The following is a 21,137-nucleotide window of genomic DNA, read 5'->3' on the forward strand; positions in this document are numbered from 1 at the left end:
GTGTCCGCACCTTAAATGCTCAACGTACTACTTGAAATGTAAAGGTAATCCATTGACCCTTAAAAGAACTAAAAGAGTTAGACATGAAACAAAACCCAAAACACAGGGAAAGAAATGTTCATCCTTAGGAAAGAAAGGAGTTTGATCATGTAGTTTGTAGCTGCATGGTTTGACAAAACTACTTGGTCCTAGAGACCAGACATTGTTCCAATATGCGGAGGGAAACATTCAATAGAGAAAACTGTGTCTTAATTCACTACTCAAATGTCAACTGTTTGAGAGTGGATGTAATCTTGTGTTTATAATGTGTTTTGTGTCCATTTAGTTTGTGGAACCATGTTGAATCCAGGGATATTGTCTGTGGTCAACTTTATGTGTCTCAAAGGAAACCCCAAGTGATAAAGATGCAGCAAGGAAACACTTGAGTTATTAGGACAAAGGGTAGTAGGACATCTTACAGCAAAGATCATTTTAATGGTCCCAAATATTCTGAACAACTAAGTGTACACTCATGTAAAAGGAAAAAAATGAGAAGATATGACAAAATTCATCACATCTAGAATTCCACTCAATCTTTAATCAAGACGGGATTACAAATTCTCCAAAAAATCTGCAGTTTCAAAGGGCAAAAAGGGTAAAACTAGCTCACCTACTGAGGTCTTTAAAAACCTGTTCAAGTGTGACTGAAAACGTCCTGAACATTTAAAGGCAGGTCTTTTTTGTTGTCATTTACAAAAAACAGGAGAAAGATTGAGAGACAAATAGAGAAAAAAAAAGAAAATCATGAAGAAACTGCTGGCTTTTTTCTCGTAAGAGAAAGAACGTCCGCTGAGGAACGACGACACTGATGACATCATCAAACGACAACAAGGACAGCTCTTTGCCACATGCTGCCTCCCGTCTGGTCCTATATACTAACTTAAAAAAAAGGGGGGGAGGGGGGACAAAAAGCAACAGACAAAAGAGAGGGAGAAAGAGCAGAGGAGAAAAGAAGTAGAAAGGAACAGGGAGGAAGTGGATTCTGAGGAGGGGATGGGGTGCGAGTTGTGGTTCTGGGTCTGAATTGGCCGACCCATCTGGGCCGCTGTGATGTCCTTCCCTGAGTGGGGGGCGGGGGGGCAGTGGGTTATGGTCCGAGCCCGCGAGCTCTCTGGGATTTCAGTCTGCTTGTATGTGTGTTTTTGTATGTGGTCTTTTCCTCCAGTTGCGAAATAACCAAACTCCAACATGTTTCATACTGTCCGAGTCTGCTGAAGATCTTTTGAGTGTGATCTTTTCCCCCCAACTTTCACTCGTCTGTCCCACTTTTCAGACGTTTTTTTTCTTTTTTTTCGCTCCTGGTCTCCTGATTGGCACTTGTATGAACGAGTCTGGACTAGTCTGAGGAGGCTTTCGAATCCGTTCACAGTCTGCTCCTCTGTGGGTCACCCGCTGACAGAGAGGGGTGGCTTTCATTCATTCAATTTGTTTACAAGTTTGATCATTCCTGTGTAAAGTCTGTGCACTCAAACTGTCTGAGCGGAGCACAAGCTGAGACAGAGATGCTTCTTTAGGAGCTCAGTTTGGACTTCTTCGAAGGTGGCAGAGGCTCCTCTTTACTCTCCCCATCATCCTCCTCCTCTTCATCCTCATCGTCATCATCAGGATAGTCCACCAGTCCCACTAATCCTCCCTACAGAAGACAAGGCACATGACACATTTATTCGTCCTGATCAATTATTCACCTGAAAAATTATTTGATTGGGATCATACTATCAGCCACCTGTCTGCTATGATATGCAAGATACATATTTAGCAAATAACTGAGCAGTCATGTTATGTTTTAAAGCTTAACTTCAAAGTCCCTTCATAACTCTACAACTCAAGTCTCCACAATCGGTTCTGGGAAAATTTTCAACATGAAAAACACTGTTACTGCTCAGCCAACTGTCCTGAATTGTCTCTGAACTGTTTCATCTTCATTAATTTTGAGATTCTTATCATTCTCTTGTATGGATCTCTCTTGTGCATCATTCTCATTATATCTTCATTTTCTTCCTTTTTGTGCACAGTGATGTTGCAATCTTTGCTAAATTCACTCGATCTCTCAACCACTCGCCTTTCCTCGTGCCATTCTTAGTGTCTCTCCCTCTGTTTTTCCCTGGTTTAAATAAAGCTAACAAGTACAAAATCAGCACAGCCCAATGGCACACTGGTTGTGATGACCATTCTAATACACAACAAGGATTGTGGGAGTTGTGTGAAAACTGACAGCCTATGTGTGAAGTTCATAGTTAAAGCTCAATTTACACCAAATTCATCCTCCATTTAAGTAGTGTTGGAAACAGAACAAACATTGTACAAGATCACTTTTTGTCTCGGTCTCTTAATAAGCAGCAGGCTAACACTGCAGATGAGTGAACTTTCCTCACAGACCTTAACAATTAACATGCTGACATTTACCTTTGTGGTTACAGTTGTGGTGGAGGGTGAGCTCCGTGCCCCTGAGCCTGGAGACCCCGGTGATCCCGGAGAGCCTGGATTCAGTGAGGCAGATGAAGGGGGGCTGGATAGACTGGTTTTAGTGGAGCCAGAAAAGGAGAGTTTGAAGCTGGGGTTCTGTCTGCCTGACAAGCTGGACTTCCCCAATACTTCTTTGTCCTCTGTGTCTTTCACTGGGGGCAGAGGGATAGGTGGACAGGAAATAGTCATTCTCTTCATTTATGTTCTATACGTCCTTTCATTTATGGAATAAACAAAATTTACCCTCTGGAAACACAACTTACTTGCCTTGTCTCTTTCTCCATGAAATCTCAATGTAAATGTAACGGCACAGACAACAACTCTTCTCCAACAGTATTCTATTCTCAGTAATTTTCAAGAAGTTCTTCCCTTTCCACTTTCATTAATGACTCTCATATATGTCCAAGCTCACATCCATCCAAAAGTAATTCAGAATCCCCATACATCACATGCAGAGGTGTCATTTTCAAACAATCAGCCATCTACCACCACTGATATAACACAAAAACATCCTGTCCTCTAGCAACTACTGTAACCACAACATGTGCTTCTCTCCAACCACAGTTTCACCCAAAAATATATATAAAATACTGCTTTACGAACATTTCTTTCTCTCCATGAACTTGCTTATAGGTTCCATGAGGTCTTCCTCACTCTTCATCTTGTCAGAGGGAGGAACCACTGCCTCACCGTCCTCCAGGTCATCCTCATCTGTGTTGAACCACATCTCCTCTTCATCCTCCAGCGTCCGTGCATCACGACGGAAACGATGATTCCTCAGAATGGATCGCATGCTGCAGAAGATAATTCACAGCATAGTGGTTAACATCAAAAACACACATATATTCATATATAACGTTTCTTAAACCAGCTTCTCTGCACTTCATAACTAGAGCGACAACTAAACTCACACCACTTCATGTCCAGTCAATTCCATTAGCGTTTCTCCCATCTTGGGAAGCAAATATAACATCGTGGGCAATCTCTTAATCCTGAATTTAACCATTTCCACTTAAACAATACAGCGTATTTCTACAGATACTGGTTAAGTATAAAATAAACTGGCTTCACTTATAGTAGAATTTGACTATTTCACTTCTATGTCAATAAGGGGTAAAGCGGTTGTTAGAAAATGGTCTGAAAACACAGGAGAACATTGACCAATGTTATGGCAAATTCTGTGAACTCATGCACAAAGAAAAGGATAAATACTGTCAAGTTAAAGAAGTTGGGGTAAATAAATGTCCTAGAGGAAAGCAGCCTTATTGGAATGATGACTAACAGGTGACAGTTCAGCTGAGAATTAAATTCAAGATCAAGACGGAATTGCATCCTGAAGGGTTATTCAGAGAGAAGAGAAAATCAGAATACAGTATTAGAGATCGATAGGACCTCAAAAGAGCAAGTTGATTCCAATGGAGATTTTAATGGAAAATGGTGAATCTTCTTTTGAGACTAATCAGATATTAAAATGGAAAATCACTTTATGCATTAAATCGTTCCTCTTTGACGATCACATTTTACACAATATATGTGCAGTAAAATATGAGCTTGAAAATGAGTAGAAAGTCTGTCAAAATTGTATGCTCAATGATGAAATCACTTTTGAGGAGGTGCAGAATGTGGTAGATAAAGCTAAGGCAAATAAAGCTGTGGGTGTAGAGTCAACTGGTAGAACTCTGGGGTCAGTGATGAATAAACATAGAACAATATATAAAATTTAATTCAAAAAGAACCCAAAGATCTTTGTGCGCTCAGTTAAGAACTGGTACATTACCTCTGGGAATTGATGTGAGTAGATATAAAGGAACACCAGAAGATCAACATTTATGTGTTTTTTTGTAATCTTGGGTTATGGAGATTAATTTAATTTTGTATTTTACTGCCCTCTGTCTTTTGATCTGAGAAAATGTTTGTTTGATAAGGTTCAACTGAAGAACCCTGACTTGTTTTGGCTGTCTGATGCAGTTATGTTAAATTGCCATTTTAAGGTAGAAACCTTTGCATTGGCAACATTCAAAGAAGATGCTTGGCAGCTGAGACAAAAGATTCTGTATCCAGTGTGAATTTATGGAAATGTCAATTTTTATTTGTCATGTAGCCATCATGGTAATTGTTCAGTGTCTTCTGAGTCCATATGGGCTGGGCAGCAGAAAGGTGCCAAGACACTTAAATAAAATAATCAATCAACATAGTGGTGGATTATAAGTGAATGCAAATTGGTCATAAATTTACTGTATCAATAGTGTTTTTAATATACTGTAGGGTAATGTAACTTTTGTTTGTCAAGTTGGCCTTTATAAATAAAATCCTGCATATTATTTAATTAATAGATCGGAGTCTTAAGATGATTGTTGGTCTTTGTGTTTATTTAATGCACATATACAGTGTGTAATCTACACACATGTACTGTCTGGTCTCATTATTGCTCTATGTACCATGACTGAACACAGGAGGTACAATGTAGGTATTTCAACAATAAACCACAAGCATATGAAACCTTTCAGTGATCTCAACAAAAAAAAACACCCTTTGACCTGCCATTATATGAAAAGGTCCTACACAACTGAACTACTCCTGAGAAGAGATTAAGACAACAAAAAATGTTTTTAAAAAGGTTTAAAAAGGGAAACACCAGTCTGTGTTGACAGGTACACTGGGGCTAAGCTACACCAACACAATAACGGTCTTATCTGACACACTCTTCAGTTTCACTTTCTGGTTTGATTGTGTACTTCAGTCAGAGTCATAGATGAATAAATAGTGCATTGCTCAATCTAAGCAGTTAATGGTCAAAGCACTCACTGTGTTTAGCTGATAAACTTGCAGCCCAGCACTTGTTTTTATAAAGTCAGCCCAAGTATACAAGCTAAATTTTAAAAAATTATACAAAATTTACTCTGTAAAGAATGACACAGAGTGTTGAGTGTTGTTGGTGAGTGTCTTGACTCCCAGATAATGCACAAGAAACAATATACCGGTTATTTGAGCAGCTTACTAATATGACTTGTCTGATTGGGACATTACGTTTACTTTGTTATTTCCATTCATTGGGAGATGCACACTCAGACAAACGATTGCCTCACTTTCTCACCTATCCAGTTTGGGGTTGTCCTGCCTCTCTCGCTGCTGTTCATACCGCAGTTTGAGGCCCTTGAATGTCTGGACATAGTCCACATCTTCCAGAGCCTTCCAGTAGTTCTCTACTATATGAGCTGTGAGAGACTTCACATCCTCCTGGGAGCAATGGAAGGAGAGAGAGAGAGAGAGGGAGAAAGACAGAGGAGTGTAGAGACCCAGCAGAAGAGGAAAATTAGGTAAAGGTATGCAAAGGGAGGAAGATGGGTAGTTTTAAAGAGTAATGAAGCATAGAGGAAATGAGGGGGAGAAAGAGAGAGGGGAGATCACACCAAACAAGTTAAAAACAATCTATAAAATATTGCAGGTTTTCTTTTACTTTTGGGGATGTGATTTGATGAACATCCTAATGATTATTACTCTTCTTTTTTATAAGATCTGATTGGCAAAACTGCATCAAAAATGGACATAAAAATCCTTTCAGACCAAACAATAATAGACAACTGAGTGACAGGAATGAATACATATTCTATCAATTTCCACAGACACTATCTCTCACTAATCAGTAAATCAATATATATGCTCAAGTTGCACAGGTTTAACAAGCTTATCAACTCTGAAGAGACAAGCAACAGAACTGGAAAGAAAATCAACGACAACAAAACAAAGGCAGAATTGACCAATCATGCTACTCCTGCTTCCTAAACCAAGCTAAGCAGGCACAAGGAGGCTAGAAGCCTGACTGTGAACTGCAAAAGAGAAAAAAGGCAGCCAGAATCAGGCAATACTCACCACACGGACATACTCAAACATCTCAATGATGGCTGAGTTCATGAGATTGTAGCGTGAGCCGTTGTTGAGGAAGGCCTTAATGACAGGTTCAAAGAGAAAGTTTCTCATGATGTAGCGATTATAGAATTCATCCTTCAGACCAATGATCCTCCGCATGAAGCGCAGGGCACCTGGGAACACACATCAAACTCCTTAATGTATGATACAGCGTTTCAAAAATTTAATGATGCAAAGTCTGTGTGAGTTGGTGGGCACTAAGTGTTGCAGATCTAGTTGTGATTATATGTGACTCACATAGTGCCAGGAACGCATGCTGAGAGGCAGTGAGCACCAGTACCCTCCTGAGAATGTCTTTGTTGATGATATAGTTCTTGATGTGATAGGTGTGGTGCTCAACACAAAATGTAAGCAGCTCCAAAATCAAGGCCAGCAACTGGGATGTTTGAAAATCATCTAAACAGAGAAGGAAGGTAGTAAGAAACACAAAATACTTATTGACATATGTAGCCACAACGCTCACAGATATTCAATACCTTTGCTAGGTTTTTCCTCTGTGGTGTTGGCCAGTAGTGGAGCTGAGAGGACATGCATACAGTGCTTGTAGAAGAAGCTCAAGAACTCGGTCTTTTCTGTTTTCTGAAAAAAGAGAAAGAACAAGTATTTCCTGAATACCACAACTTTTGATATGTACTGTGATGAACGCTCGCACAATTTCCAAAACAATTGTGCTGCTCTCCAGCCTAACCTGTTACACTGGTGGTACTGGTGCTTCTAACTTTTTCAGTTACTGAAGAGTAACTTGACTTCAGCTATCTGGTAAGGATATTTTTTTCCTGACATGACTCTATGTGTATTCAATTCTACTCAATTCAAACAATATCCACACATGGATCATGTGTGGATATTTTTTTGCTTGTATTGTGGTGATTGTGGGAATGTCACCTCCCTTTGTTCCTTTCCACTGCTGTCAAACTCTTGGATACAAAATGAAGAGCTCACTCCTTCCTTTTATAATGAAACTAAAGTTTTTACTTGAAACCAAATGACTGAACAGGATTGAGCAAGCAATGCCCCCACTCCTCACAAAGAAAGAATCTAGCATTCTGAAGTACTTCTGGACAGGCTGGATCTACAATATTGAGTACTCTGCTCAGACTTACTGTCGAGTCTTCGTCAGTATAAACTGATGTATATAGGAATGTAGGAGTAGCATGCAAACTCACATTTGCAGTAGCCAGCATGTTCTCTGGGTCCACCAGAGTCCGTAGCAGGCCCATTAGCTGCACCGCCCCACCTAGTTCTGGGTCTGTATCACAGATCATATGTTCTATGATCAGGTTGATCAGGAGGATGTCCTGTTAAACAAACAACAAATGATGATTAGCGACAGACACCTGTTTATATCCACCAGTGTTTGTGCTAAATTAGGAAATATATTTCCAGTAATTTTAGAACTGAGTGACAGAAAATGTTCACAAAATCTGATGTAGCGCATATACTTACATCATCATTCTGCTGAGACTCCTGCATGACGAACTCTCGTACCATGGAGGGGTTGTACTCCACCAGATAAGAGAAGATATCTGTGGCTGCCCCACGCACCTGAACGTCATCCATTCCCTGTTTCGTGAACATACATTATGTTTGTCAGTGGACTGTGAATTCCCCCAATTAAGGCGTGTTTTAAAAACAAAATGGGGTCGAAGGTGATGCACCAGTTCGTTTCACTTTTACAGATTTTTTTTTTTCCTCTCTTCAGTTTACTTGTAAGGGTGTGCATCAACAGGAAGTGGGCGGGCGCGGGGGATGCGGGGGTTACTCTCACAAATATCTGTATGTCCAAAGGTGTACATGCGTTACAAGCACATAGATCTCAATATTGAAATATGAGCTGATGATCTATTTCTTCTGCATTTGTTTAGATGTTGCAAATGCTGACCTGCAAATGTTTTAAGTTTTTCACAAATTTTAATCAGAGGACTGTGGGTTGCACTGTAGCATACAAAAAAGAGCATAACCAATTGCATGCTCAAAGACTGACTCGATGCAGGTGTGTATTTGACTCCTGCAGTCACTGGTGTGGTAGTAAATACAAGGTAACAGTCCACCTAATAAGAAAAAATAGGACTGCAGGTGTCAAAACAAAAACTGTTCAAGGTCCAAATCACGGCAGTTACAATGCACTTGAAGTGTTGTTTCATAAGAGGTACCTCAGTTCTTTAAATCAAAACTGAATCAGATGTAAATCAAGTCAACCTTCTTTGTTTTCACACTGTAATCCAATCTGTCCACACTTGACATCTGAGATTGAATTCTGTTGATCTGTGATCAGACCGCTTAACCAATATTATACTTGAATGAAGCGTGGTACTGAATGAATGAAAAAGCATCCCCTCTTTTCAGGTTATAACCTCCCCACCACACACACCTCACACATTGCAGCCTTCGTATGATTTAAAAAAAAATTTTGTTTTTTTTTTTTCATTTATAGCGCTGGTCGGATTTACAATTACATGTAGCTGATCAGGACTGTGGCCTTGCCACCTCTGAAAATACATACGTGAGACAGTGTAGCCAAAAGACAACCAAAGAGCATATTGTACCCTCCTGACAGATATACAACCAGGTATTATTAAGATGCACCAGTTCCACTGACTGTCTGACAAGACTCAGCAGGAGAATTTAGCTGTAATACAACCCAAAACCAGCAGATGCTCCTTTCTACATTTTCGTCTTTAGACCAAGTAATACCAAGACATTCTGCAGCATCCTTCCTCACCATTGTTTTTATTCTTATATGTACTCAAATATGTATGTTCAATGCATGGCAAGTCTCCAAGGTTAAGCCCTATACTGACAACCAATGTTTGGTTTGTTTTATTGCAGTACGAGGTTGTTTGACTTGTTCAAGGAATAAAATGCTGTGTCATGGTCCAAATGAGAGGCTGAAGTCTTGTCAAGTTTTGAAATATCCTTAAAGTGGAGACTAAAACATTTTAATGTCATTCTCTATAACAAAAGCTGCACACAAAAAATGCAAATCATAAAACTGCCTCCTCAGTCACAACACAGTACACTGTAATACCACAGGGAGTCTGATTCTGCTCTCTCATCATAATGTTCTTTTGCTATGCACAAACCCTGGCACCAAATAGCTTGTATGGAACTGGATTCACAGTGTTATTACTCCAATTTCATTCACCGATAATATTGGCTTTGTTTGTTTTGCTTTATATTTTGCTCTCAGGAATAGATCACTGAACTTCAACTTATCAAGGTAAATTCCACTAATCCTAATGGAAAATATAGCATCACTGTCGACGCTAATAACACCAAGAGCCAAATTCCCACTAACACTCCCACCAAACTTATTCTGCTGTAATGTTAAGGTTGCTGCACTCACCAGTATGACCTCTAGTGCAGGTAAAATGCCCATGTTTGACAATGTCTTGAAGAAGGCGTCTCTGTTTTGAGGTTGTAACGTTTGTGAGAATGCACAGAATTCCTTCAGGAAGTTCACCTATAAAAAGACAGAAACAAACAAGGCTCCATGAAACAAGGAACAAGAAGACAACTTAGAGCAATATGACCAATAATCTGAAAGGAAGGTCTGGCGTACCAGTTCGTGTCTTTTGTCGTCATCAGTAGCCTCATCTGTTAGCTGTGCAAAGAGGTCTGTCAGGAACTTCTCATCGTCCTGACATCAAGAGGGAAGGGGGAGATGAGATATGATGAGTATCACAGATGGTAAACAAATCAGAACTTTTTAAAAAAAAAAAAAACCTGTCCATCACAGTGCTCTACAGAAAATTGTACACTCAACCAAATCTATTGTGACAAAGCAGTTGTTGAACTGATACAGATACAGAATAACCAGGAAATATAGAACAGCACTCATCATATGAATGAATGACTGATTTTAAGGCACAGTTATACTGTGACATTCAATTCACACCCAGAAATACAACACATACATTTTATTTACCATTATTTTGAATTAGTGCAGTTTACATTAACTGTGTATCAAAAGTTTGGATTATGCACATAAGATACTTTTACACTGAAACAGAGTTTCATTCGGTGTGATCTGTGATCCAGGATATCAAGTTCTAGTTTTAATGAATAAAACACTTTGTTTGTTGATTTTGGCTCAACAAAACTGCCTCTTGGTAAGCAAAGAAGAAAAGGTTTGCAGTGGTGTTTGACTTCACAACTTCACATAGCACAGTATACCAGAGTCAACTGTGTGCCAGTTTTAGTTTTCCTCTAGCGCAGCATAACTGATTTACACAACACTTCTCCATCTCTATGGAGACAGCCATACATAAACACTGCTGAGTTGACACAGTACAAAAACACAAAGGTCACATGACCATAAAAGACTAGCAGACAAACTCAGACAGGGTAAAGCACAATCAGCCAAAAATAAAACCTTTGTACAATCCTACAATTACTGTAATTTCCAGTTCTCACTGCATAAACACTGTTTTCAAAAATATTCTGTGTGCATGTTGAGTTGTCTATTTGTAAAGTTTGTTTGTATTAAGCTCATACACATTTGTCTAAATTGCATTTGCTTTGAGTAAAACATTTTATAAGTGAAAACGTGGTACATACACTCTTCCTATCTAAAAAAAAAAAAAAAAGGGCAACATGTAATATGTCTGTCTATCTCACCTGCAGCATGCCCACAATCTCCACCTTGTTGAAGAAGATGAAGGAGTGCAGGGTGGACAGCATGTTTTCCTCAAAAACAGAGGGCGTGGGCAGCACCATGTCCTGAATGTACTGCACCCGATACGTCTGGTGTATTTTCTGACGCAGTTCGGGATCAGAGATGGGGATCACCTCCTTAAAGCGGGCTGTCTTAGTGAGAAACTCCCGATGCCGCCGCGGCTGCGGGAGTGCTGGGTCAAACTCCAGACAGCCAATGACGTCCATGATGCACTCGTCAGAGAACATAACCTCAAAGAGTGCAGTGCGATTGAGCAGGAAGATGCCTTTAATAATTTCGTACAGGTGGTGCAGTCCCTCTCGGTTCTCCAAATCCTCACACACGCGGAACAGTTCCAGCAGTTTGCGAATGTAGCCCTCGTTCTCCACAGCCAGTGCCAGTTTCTCGCGCCGCAGTGGCGATGGGAGTGAGGAGGCCACCAGCTCAGCCAGGTCCTCCAGGCGGTTCAGTTCACATGGTGGTAACTCCAGACCTGGCGATGACATGTCATCAAAGCGCTCCTCCTCAGACTCGTCCACCACATCCTGGGTGATGTCCACTGATGGATCCTTCCCCTGCACCTAAACAGTGAGAAAAACGTGTGAGTGATGGAGGCTGTAACTTGTTACAGAGACTATCAGCAGAAACACCCAAACACATTTAACATTACATGCATACGCAGATGGAGCAGACAAACACACACCCACACAAAGAGAAGTGGAGTTACCTGGCATATTTTCTCCCAGATTTCATCACAGCCAGCCTTCTCTTGGAAGCTGAGTGCCAGATCATAATTTTCAGCCTCTGACCATACTATCAGTGTATCCTTTTAAGAGGAAAAACAAAGCCAATTTACAATCAGTATTCAAAGAAGGGAAATCCATATTTGACCTGAGTATATGGCACCATACGATGTACCGACCTGTTGTTTCTGGTAGGCTGTGTTTGGGTTGATTTTGGACTCCAGCAGTAGGGAACCTGTCAGGTTAAAAACAAAGGTAGCCCATGAGGGTTGTCAAAATGACTTAAGTGAGATGACGAGGTTAGGGTATTTGCTGCATACAAATGGAGGTTAAATGAACTGTTTCAGCTGATCAAAATAAATCCGTGTGGAAAGTATTGTGGACATAGAATAACCACAGAGCAACTATAACTGTGGTCAAATAATCCCATAATTGGCATATTTCATTCCTCTGGCCTTAGCCTGTTAACTTACCGTCGCTCTCTGCTCGCACCAGTAGAGACGTGCCTTTGAATCGCTCCACATAGCCCGAGGAGACGTGCCCGGTCCCACGGTCATCCCACTGTCTGTCCTCATTGAGGGTATAGACTTTGACTCGTCGGCGAGTGTCCGTCATCCTGGCAGGTGGTTGTAACCCTTTTCTCCCCCTCCCGGATCTTCTTGGCTTTTACAGGGCGTCTGCTTCACCTAGTAACGCCACAACTTCAGTTCACTTTTTTCCCACCTGCTCACTTCTACAATGCGGTACTGACTTTACTCGTGTCAGGGGTCAACCAGGCTGACACTTATTTGAAGCACCTTAGAAGTGGAACACCTGGACTAGTGTCCAGGAAGAGTCCCCGATCGCTTCTGCAGTTACAACTACAATGTCTGACTATTTAGCCTCAAAACTTATCTCGCCAGGGTTACAGGCAACGCGCCAAACAAAATCAGCCTACAGACCATTGTAGCAAGCTATTTTACAGTGCGGAGGGCAATGACGTTAGCTCAAATGTTAAACGACATAACACGATCTGACAGACATTACAAACTCCTACCAGAGAGCGGAGAGAGGAGTCTTCAGAATAAGCCCCACCGTTACGATCACTGGTTCCCAAAACACCCTGCCTGCTTATTAGTACAGTCTGTACGCTTGCGGGCAACGTTAGCCAGTTACGTTAGCTAGCAAACCTAACGAGTTAACTAGTTAGCTAGTACGCTAACTGCCAACGCTCCACATATTCAATGTTAACCAATCTTTTGAAGCAAAATGACCAGACCTGTGCACCGATAACATTATTTCACACCCGCGGACCGCAGACACCGTGTTTACCCCGGACCAGTCTTTCTAATTGTGTCTGAATAATACGCCAGCTAGCTAGCGTTAGCCGCTATTTCTGCCCCAAGTGTTCCGCCATGTTCTGGCTCGGGGCCGCGGAGAGACCACTCTCTCCATACTGGTATTCATGCATCCCAGAAATTATGCAAACCAACAAACTGTAGTCGTATAATTACTTAAAGGTATCGCTTTACATTATAATGCTATTTGCCATTCATTCCCGACGTCTTGCTCAGATAATTGCTAACTGCCCCCCCGTGAGTATTCAGCCATCTTGGGTCCCTTCAGAGTCAGTACGGGGTTTCCAGCACAGCAACAACAGGGCAGCCCGCCACATTTAAAGAGACAGTAACATAATAATTGTGAGCATAAAGGGTCCTGCAACATCCTCATCCTGTTCGATAAATATTAGAAAACTTACCATACAACCACCATCTACACAAAAATCAACCGATAGTCCAACAATTTTACGTGTATGTACATCCAAATGTTGATCCTCGTCGACTAGTAATTTCTATCCTGAGACTGAATCGATTGTTGAATGTATTTCTCCTTGTTCCGCAGGTCATATATTCAAGAGTGGAGACCAGTCAGAAAACAATCGTTTATTTCGTTTAAATCAAAGAAAACAACAACGGGAATAGTTGAAATCAGGTATTATGCAAAACAAAACGTTTACAATAACAGCATTTTACATCATGATAGAAGGTCATGTAACGATAATAATATCAGATGAAATATGTAAAAGAAATCATCTGGGATAAGAACATTAACGGGTGACACGGTCTTCAGAAATTTACTCATTCAAAAATAAATCACCTGCATTCAAAATCCACAGCGAGTTCAAATCCAACTGCCCAGTAAAGGTATAAAAAAAAAAAAAACATGTCACATAACTTTTAAGGTAACTGAAAGCACACTACTAAAAACTTGACAACCAAAAAGTGTTTGTATCTAGCCTGTGGAGCACCTCTCCAAGCAGGGATCCCTCTCCATCAATAAGTTAGTCCTTGCAGCCATTAGCCCCTGTCTCTTCATCATGTAACAAACATGTATACTGCAGAGCACAATTCCATTTCAATATAAAGCCCAAAATGTCTGAATTTACCCCATTTTTCAAAACCCCTTGCTTTCACAATGTATGGGATAATGTGAAAACCCACCCCTGATCAAACTGACAATGTCATCCATATACACAGATCTAGAAGATGCTGTGGAAATGTAGAGCAGTGTAAAATCCTTCCAGGTGTGTGCAGCAGGACAACCTGTCACCGATGCCTTTACTTTGCTGCCTGCTGAGCCTGACGCCGCAGAAGGACATATATCTTCTCCTTGATCCAGTCTTTGTTGTATGGTTGGTATGTCTGGGTGTCAGCTCTGTACCTGTTGAAAAATGTAAATGATACTTTTACTGTATAGCGATCAACACACTGAATACACAGGATGGTTTCCATTCAAATAACTGGTTCACCAGCCAGACCATACTTACACAAGACAACTAAGATCTGCCAAGTCATCAATAAAGTCAAACAACTGACTAATGTCATAAGTGATGGAGGGACTGTTTGGATTCATCCTCTTCAGATGCTCTTCATACATTTTACAAACACCTGGAAGACATGTGCAGATCATGCTAAACAGAAAACAAGACCACCATTTCAAAATATCTGAAACATTACATTATGTTGCATTTATTGCATCTTTTACAGCAGTGTGACAAAAGGGAAGGAAGATACAGGAGAAATACAACAGCATTAATAGAGGGAATAAAATTCAAAACTTGAATTGATCAATTTTGACATTTACTAAAACTGTTTTAAGAATAAAAAAGTGTCCAGTGGCAGACTGTAGTTCACACTAGCATGTGGCTGAAATATCATAGGTTAGTTTCAGCCTCCATTCATGTATATAGTTGTGTGGTGTACGGCCATGTCATTCTACAGTATACTTACCATTCAACAGCTAAGAAATCAAAAAATAGATATAAAACATTTCTAACGCTTCATTTTTTATATACAAGTGCATTACAGGGTATTTACATTGCCACACTAACACTCACATCATTCACTGCAAACACTGTGAAGAAGTTTTAATTTGAGAGATAAATAAGGTTCTGAATGAGCTTAACCTTAGTGATAATAGAATACCTACATTTACTAAATTTAAAAATGGCTGGGCTAAAAAAAATGATGGTTTTAACCTACACTCTTTACACCAAATGTAATAACAATACAGCACTGCGATTTATTCATGAAGACGTCTTTAAAACAGCTGCACACTCACCTTCCATACATTCATTCACTGACTCATAGTCAGCATATGTGCGGCCCTCAGGTCTCTTGGTCGGTTGGACAAGCAAAATTGTGTGCGACTGTAAAAACGATTAATTATATTTAGTACACACATTATTGTAAGTTCTTTTTTGTCTCATCAAATATCTGAGTTATGCAGTCGACGACTGACACAAAAAAGCACTTTGCAGTAACCCTCTCCCGATAGATTTTCAACCGGTAAGTAAACGATGGTCATTTAGCAACAGATCTCCCACTGTAACGTCAACGTAGTGGCAAAGCTTTCACAAAATACCCACATACTTCATCCGTATTTTTGGATTACCAGGCGGAGACGTGTTCATTAAGATCTGCAGTTAAAACTAGGTGTTGATAGCAACAGAAGAAATAGGACAAAATTCATGTTTGACAGAGTAGTAAACGTTAGCCTTGGAGCTTGTTAGCTTAGCTGTGATGGATTAAGAGGAGCTAATGTGGACTGATATTGGAAGTTTTTCCCTTTTAAACGTAAAACAAAACACACTTACCATGTTTGTGATGGCCGCAGACCCTGTCTACTTGTTGTGGATGAAAAACTGCAAAGTAATCGTAATATATTGCTTCTCAATCCGCCGTGGGCTGCAGCTGTTTGAGCAAAAATATTCAGCGGAAATGAAATAAGTCTTTTTCCGGTTGTAAGGTGAGGTGCCTTCAAAATAAAGTTTTTGTTTCAAAATAAACGTCTGGCATTAGAACAGCAACATCAGTCTCATTCTAATGTGTCTAGAAACATTTTGTCTGTGGGAAAAAATATTTGTATCCTTTACATTAATATATACTCCCACAAAGTACAGTAAAATCTTATCCAAATAAAAATGCTTAATTACCAACAAATTATTTATCAAAAGTAATAATATCTACTATCCACTGCAAATCCCCATGCATAGCCTACTATTACCTCAAAACTGCATTTAACCATTGTACCTTCATATATGTAGTTAGTTACATCACACCACTGTATTTGTTCATGTATTTACTTATTCATTAGTAAAACAGACCATCAGTTTAATTTTAAAATATGGTGTCAAATTCAAGTAAAGATCAAATTTAGAAACACTGCAAGAAAAGATGGAAACACAGATAAACCACAGCTTTTTTCTTTTCAAGGTTACCAGATAGCTGAAAATTTATTCATTAAAATTGTCATTTAAGGAAGGTAAATTTAGTCTGAACATGAGGAAAAAACCACAAATGAATATAGTGAATGTCACAAACACAATGACAAAGATCAAAAAGATAATCAAATCAGAGACAAGAGCTGTGTATTGTATATCAGTTATAATGTGAGGCTATCTAGATTATTCTTAATGTAAATTCAAATGTTTAAATGAAATGTAGGATGTGGTAAATTATACAACACATGTTTGTGTGTGTCTTCATTTATGTAAATATAAACTACACATGTGTACAAATATCTGATTAGTTTTATAGAGAGGGCACCCTGATGATCCTGTGTACTGGAGGTATTAGTGGCATGCATGGTTATGCCCTCGCCCTCAGAGCACCTCTGGGTGGCCCTCTCCTCGGGGTCCCTCTGCGATGTGGAGGTGGGAGCTCCCTCACCACACCCCCACACTCTCTCTGACATGCCTCCAGGGACAGAAAGTTATTGGCATTGCCCTGGCAACTTCCATACCAAAACTCAGTACATTTATTGGCGCCAGAGTCGTAGTAGAACCGGACCTTCCAGGTATCACAGGGGCCCTCATCACGTGGCAGGGAGCACACATCACTAGTGGATGGAGCGGCAGCAGGTGGTGGGCGCTCCTGAGCAAAGAGAAGAGAGAGTGAATCTTCCAGGATACTGCAGCAGGTAAATTTGTTAACACTCGAAGCCAACTGATATCCGATAATGATTTTCAGTCATTAGTATGTTTCAAATTCCAAACACCACATTTCGCATTATGCAATAACATCTTTCATTAGACCCACCAAATCTGGTTAACACCCATATCTTTCAAACTCAACACACTCAGTTTGTAAAGCAGGTTTTCTGTTATATATTTGTAAAATCAGTAGAGTGCCCCTTTAATAAATCTGCATTATTTAACAGCTTTAAATACAAGATGAAGATCACATGATTCATACCACAGGTGTGTGGTACTCAGGACATCCAACCCTTCCAAATCCTTGAGCAGGAGTCACCCCATCCAAGCAACAGCCATATCTAAAGAAGAGAGAGTTTTTATTCACTTTATATTGAGCCAATAAGCTATTCCTCAATTTCATTTTTGATATATATTGGCTACAAGGGTATGATCCAGGAAGTGGCATTACCTAGTGCGAACACAGTCATCTTGGAAGCAGCCCTCATTGCTTGGTCCTGTTGCAGGGGTATGGCCATCAGGACAGCAGCCATAAACTGACTGCGCACAGTGAGGGCCAACCACAGAAGGGTAGGGATCATAGGCAATGCCCGTCTGTGGCCTGGAGGCTAAAGCAAGTAAACACAGACACAGACATGGTCAAACATACAGCTACTGTACAGAGCATACACAAAATATATGTTCAGCCTTTTTGGTTTGTGGGATGTTTTTTCAGTTAAGTTGGCTGGATCATTTATTTTAGAATGTAAAGATGGCCTTCAGTGGTGAGGTAGCATAGAAACAATTTGGACTTTGTGTTTGTGAATAAGACACATGAAATAAACGAGAAAGCAGTGCAATCATGGTCTAGACATGTACAATAACAGCATGCTGGGGCAGGTTTTCTAAATTGCCAGAGGAGGCATTCATTCAAAAATAATTTGTTTTGGTGATAACTAAGCTCAAATAACTGGTTACATGTTTAAAACTCTTTGCACATACTCTTTACTACTCCTTTTGCTACACATATACACATATAAAATAATTGCATGTTCAAACATGTGCAAAGACCAAGAATAACATTACATCCTCCTCATGTTCTACATACCTGAGGGGTCTCCTGGAACATGGGGCACAAATCCTCTCATGGTGCTTTCATGTGCCCTTGGATCCTGCACACTTGGGACCACTGCAGAGAAAGTGTATTGATTGAAGACTAACAAGCCTATACAATCAAACCAGAAGAGTGTATAGCTGATTCAGATTCGGCATACTGACTTTGTGCTCCTGAGCATGGCTGGGAATTGCATGCCTCCACAGAGACGGGTCTGCTGGCCAGCCCGCACCGGCCTTCAGGGTAGGGGTTCAAATCTGTATCAAAACAGCTAACCCTCCTCTCCCTCACACCACCACCACAGCTCCTAGTGCACTGCACTCACAAGAGAACAGAGGCAGAGTAATACTGTGGAGATCTGAAAGTTTGCAGCACAGAACACTTTTTTTTCCCTCTTCACTTACCAGTCCGTAGTCAGTCACATGCCAGGTGATGTGTGTGTGACATGCGGGCCTGCGGCAGGCCTGGACAGAGGAAGGTCGTGCCAGTCCGCTACAGGCACTGTCAGCCAGATGTTCACCTCGTGGTCCTACGCAGATCACCTCCCTCGTCTGCTGGCCTTCCCCGCAGGTCACTGAACACTGACCATCACATGCAACAAGATATTCAAATCTTGCCTGTCTAAGTAATATCAAAATGTTAAGTTTAAGTTCTCTGCTGTATGATACAAACCACACTGAAACTTGAGACACTGTACTCAGCAGCACATGGATGCATGTTGCAAGCCTGCTGACTCTGTGGCCTCTGCAGACGCTGGGTAATGCAGTAAGACTCTTCCACCACACGGGGGTTCATCGGATCCTGAGCCCAACACTCCACGCTGCGGTACTGCATGCCTCCATTGCAGGAGGCCGAGCACTCGCTGTAGACGCCGGTTTTGTAGATGTATGTGAGCGTCTCCCTTGGGTGAGCGGCGACAGCAACAGGGGCAGCAGAGTGGACAGAATTGGTGTCATCATCCAAGCCCAAGAACTCTCCATGTGTCAGTATCTGAAAACAGACACATGATTATGATTGGTTAACAGAAAACACCCTTAAACAAACAAACAAAAAAAAAAACACTTCAAAGGTAAATTCAGCTCTCACCCTGCAGACGCCATCCACACAGATATCAGTGCGGCCCACATAGCATGGTGTCCCATCTACCACTGCAGGTCTGTGCCGATAGAAGAAGTTCTCTCCTCTTGGGACACAGTTGAGCTCACATGGATTGGATGCTAGAATATTAAAGACACAGTAATCACAAATCTGTGTCAGATGTCATCTGTGCATGAACCACTCACTATTTATGTATATTATTTCAATGTAACTTTTATGTAATTCACTGAGAGCAATTTAAAAGCACTACTTCACCTAGACTCAGATAATGTGATTGTACAGCATAATAATAGGCCTTATACCTCCATAGTAAGGCACCCATGTGTGACGTTTGCCCTGAAAGTCCAGTCTGTCAAACTGGGAACACTGCTCCTCCCTGAAGTCCCTGGATCCAACTGGACATGCCTACAGGGAGACAAAATGTTGGATTATTTGTATATGTTTAGGATACATTGGTCGCAGGTTGTGGGGTGGATGGATGTAATTTAGAAGAAGGCAACAAATAGGATAAGGATAATTACATGTGTATTACAGGTTCGGAAGGACTTAGAGGATCCTATGCAGTTGTGTCCTCCATCTGTCCTGCAAGAGAGAGAGAAAGAGAGAAGACTGTTATTCACATGAAAGCAAAACATCTCTCCTTCTTCTGAAATGCATTTAGCTTTGTCTGAATCATCTGAATCATGTCACTGTCATCCCATTCTAACACCCTATGACTCTATATGTGCTACCTTGAAGTGATGCATTTCCTGGTTCTCATTGCCACTCCTGTGCCACAGGTGCGGCTGCAGGGCCCATAGGCTCCAAACTCTCCCCAATAGTCATGGGTCGGCCGTGTCAGCTGAAAAAAAAACACACAGTAAAAACTCTTACTTGCAGCCGCTGGACCACATAGTGCTCTCACACACCATATCATAGTGCACCACGAACCACTAACACACACTAAGAGGCACCAAAATAGAAGCTGGAACATTTAGCCACAAACCATACCCTACATGTTGCATAACATGTGTGTGCAGCATCATTGTGGGCACATGTGTCAGAGAGAGAGTAAATATTTGGCTTTTTTTACATTGAGATTTTGGACATGCTGTACTTCTTTGCAATTTCCATCCATACAAAAGTACTGACATATACATGCACATGGAACAATATTTATTAATATTGTTGTAAGTGTAAGTGAGACTCACAGTGAAGGCAGGTACAGCCAGCAGCTGTAGGAGCCCCAGGATTAGCAGGATGTTCATGTTCACCTGAAGCCACTGCAGAACTACTGATGAGCATAGAAACTAAATATCTTAAGTGTGCAAATTCTTTTATTTAATATGAATCATGTCAATTAGTCCAACAATACATCTATATGCATCAGATGATATTTAAATTCCTTTATACCACTAGTGATTTCTTTGCTAATTAAAACACATGCATTAAGTGTACAAAGTGTTTCATCTGGATAGTTGAAATGTGCTAATATCAAATCCCATTTTGTCTTACCTTCTTGAAGCGAATTCCTAGCCGGTCGACCAGCAGTCCAGAGGGACGTGCACCTAAGTAGTGAAGGTGGGCACCGACACCCAGCTTTCTATCTTCTCACGGATGCCACAGCCCATAAGGTGTCAGGTTTCAACCGCACAGAGAAACACA

The 21,137-nt window shown here is 40.8% G+C and overlaps 3 protein-coding genes across 6 annotated transcripts; all 3 read right to left on the bottom strand.

The window, feature by feature from the left end:
- Positions 1–454: 454 nt before the first annotated feature.
- Positions 455–13,461, bottom strand: smek1 (SMEK homolog 1, suppressor of mek1 (Dictyostelium)). 2 transcript variants are annotated; one of them, XM_018676003.2, is made up of 15 exons: positions 12,303–13,461; positions 12,009–12,064; positions 11,814–11,912; positions 11,050–11,667; positions 9,992–10,069; positions 9,776–9,892; positions 7,876–7,992; positions 7,596–7,727; positions 6,906–7,008; positions 6,667–6,825; positions 6,373–6,542; positions 5,597–5,736; positions 3,106–3,296; positions 2,443–2,654; positions 455–1,672 (listed from the first exon to the last, which is right to left on the bottom strand). In XM_018676003.2, the coding sequence occupies exons 1-15, from the start codon at positions 12,442–12,444 to the stop codon at positions 1,550–1,552; spliced, it is 2,457 nt and encodes an 818-aa protein (XP_018531519.1). In that variant the 5' UTR covers positions 12,445–13,461; the 3' UTR covers positions 455–1,549. The 2 variants fall into 2 exon arrangements, with proteins under 2 accessions (XP_018531519.1, XP_018531518.1); XM_018676002.2 differs by having other exon boundaries at positions 5,597–5,739; positions 12,303–13,460.
- Positions 13,462–13,736: 275 nt separating this feature from the next.
- erh (ERH mRNA splicing and mitosis factor) lies at positions 13,737–16,637 on the bottom strand. Its single transcript, XM_018676009.2, has 4 exons — positions 15,965–16,637; positions 15,430–15,517; positions 14,636–14,756; positions 13,737–14,529 (listed from the first exon to the last, which is right to left on the bottom strand). Exons 1-4 carry the CDS (start codon positions 15,965–15,967, stop codon positions 14,427–14,429), a joined length of 315 nt encoding a protein of 104 aa, XP_018531525.1. The 5' UTR covers positions 15,968–16,637; the 3' UTR covers positions 13,737–14,426.
- An 81-nt stretch (positions 16,638–16,718) lies between these two features.
- Positions 16,719–21,101, bottom strand: paplnb (papilin b, proteoglycan-like sulfated glycoprotein). Of its 3 annotated transcripts, none has more exons than XM_018676004.2 (13): positions 20,988–21,101; positions 20,684–20,766; positions 20,225–20,334; positions 20,015–20,075; positions 19,796–19,898; positions 19,482–19,612; positions 19,068–19,385; positions 18,800–18,976; positions 18,560–18,710; positions 18,390–18,470; positions 17,754–17,910; positions 17,565–17,643; positions 16,719–17,243 (listed from the first exon to the last, which is right to left on the bottom strand). In XM_018676004.2, exons 2-13 carry the CDS (start codon positions 20,738–20,740, stop codon positions 16,959–16,961), a joined length of 1,710 nt encoding a protein of 569 aa, XP_018531520.1. In that variant the 5' UTR covers positions 20,741–20,766; positions 20,988–21,101; the 3' UTR covers positions 16,719–16,958. The 3 variants fall into 3 exon arrangements, with proteins under 3 accessions (XP_018531520.1, XP_018531521.1, XP_018531522.1); XM_018676005.2 differs by having other exon boundaries at positions 20,684–20,763; positions 20,988–21,077; XM_018676006.2 differs by having other exon boundaries at positions 20,684–20,782; positions 20,988–21,077.
- Positions 21,102–21,137: the final 36 nt, after the last annotated feature.

Source organism: Lates calcarifer, linkage group LG7_1, assembly GCF_001640805.2.
Source record: "Lates calcarifer isolate ASB-BC8 linkage group LG7_1, TLL_Latcal_v3, whole genome shotgun sequence".
Lineage (NCBI taxonomy): Eukaryota > Metazoa > Chordata > Actinopteri > Centropomidae > Lates > Lates calcarifer.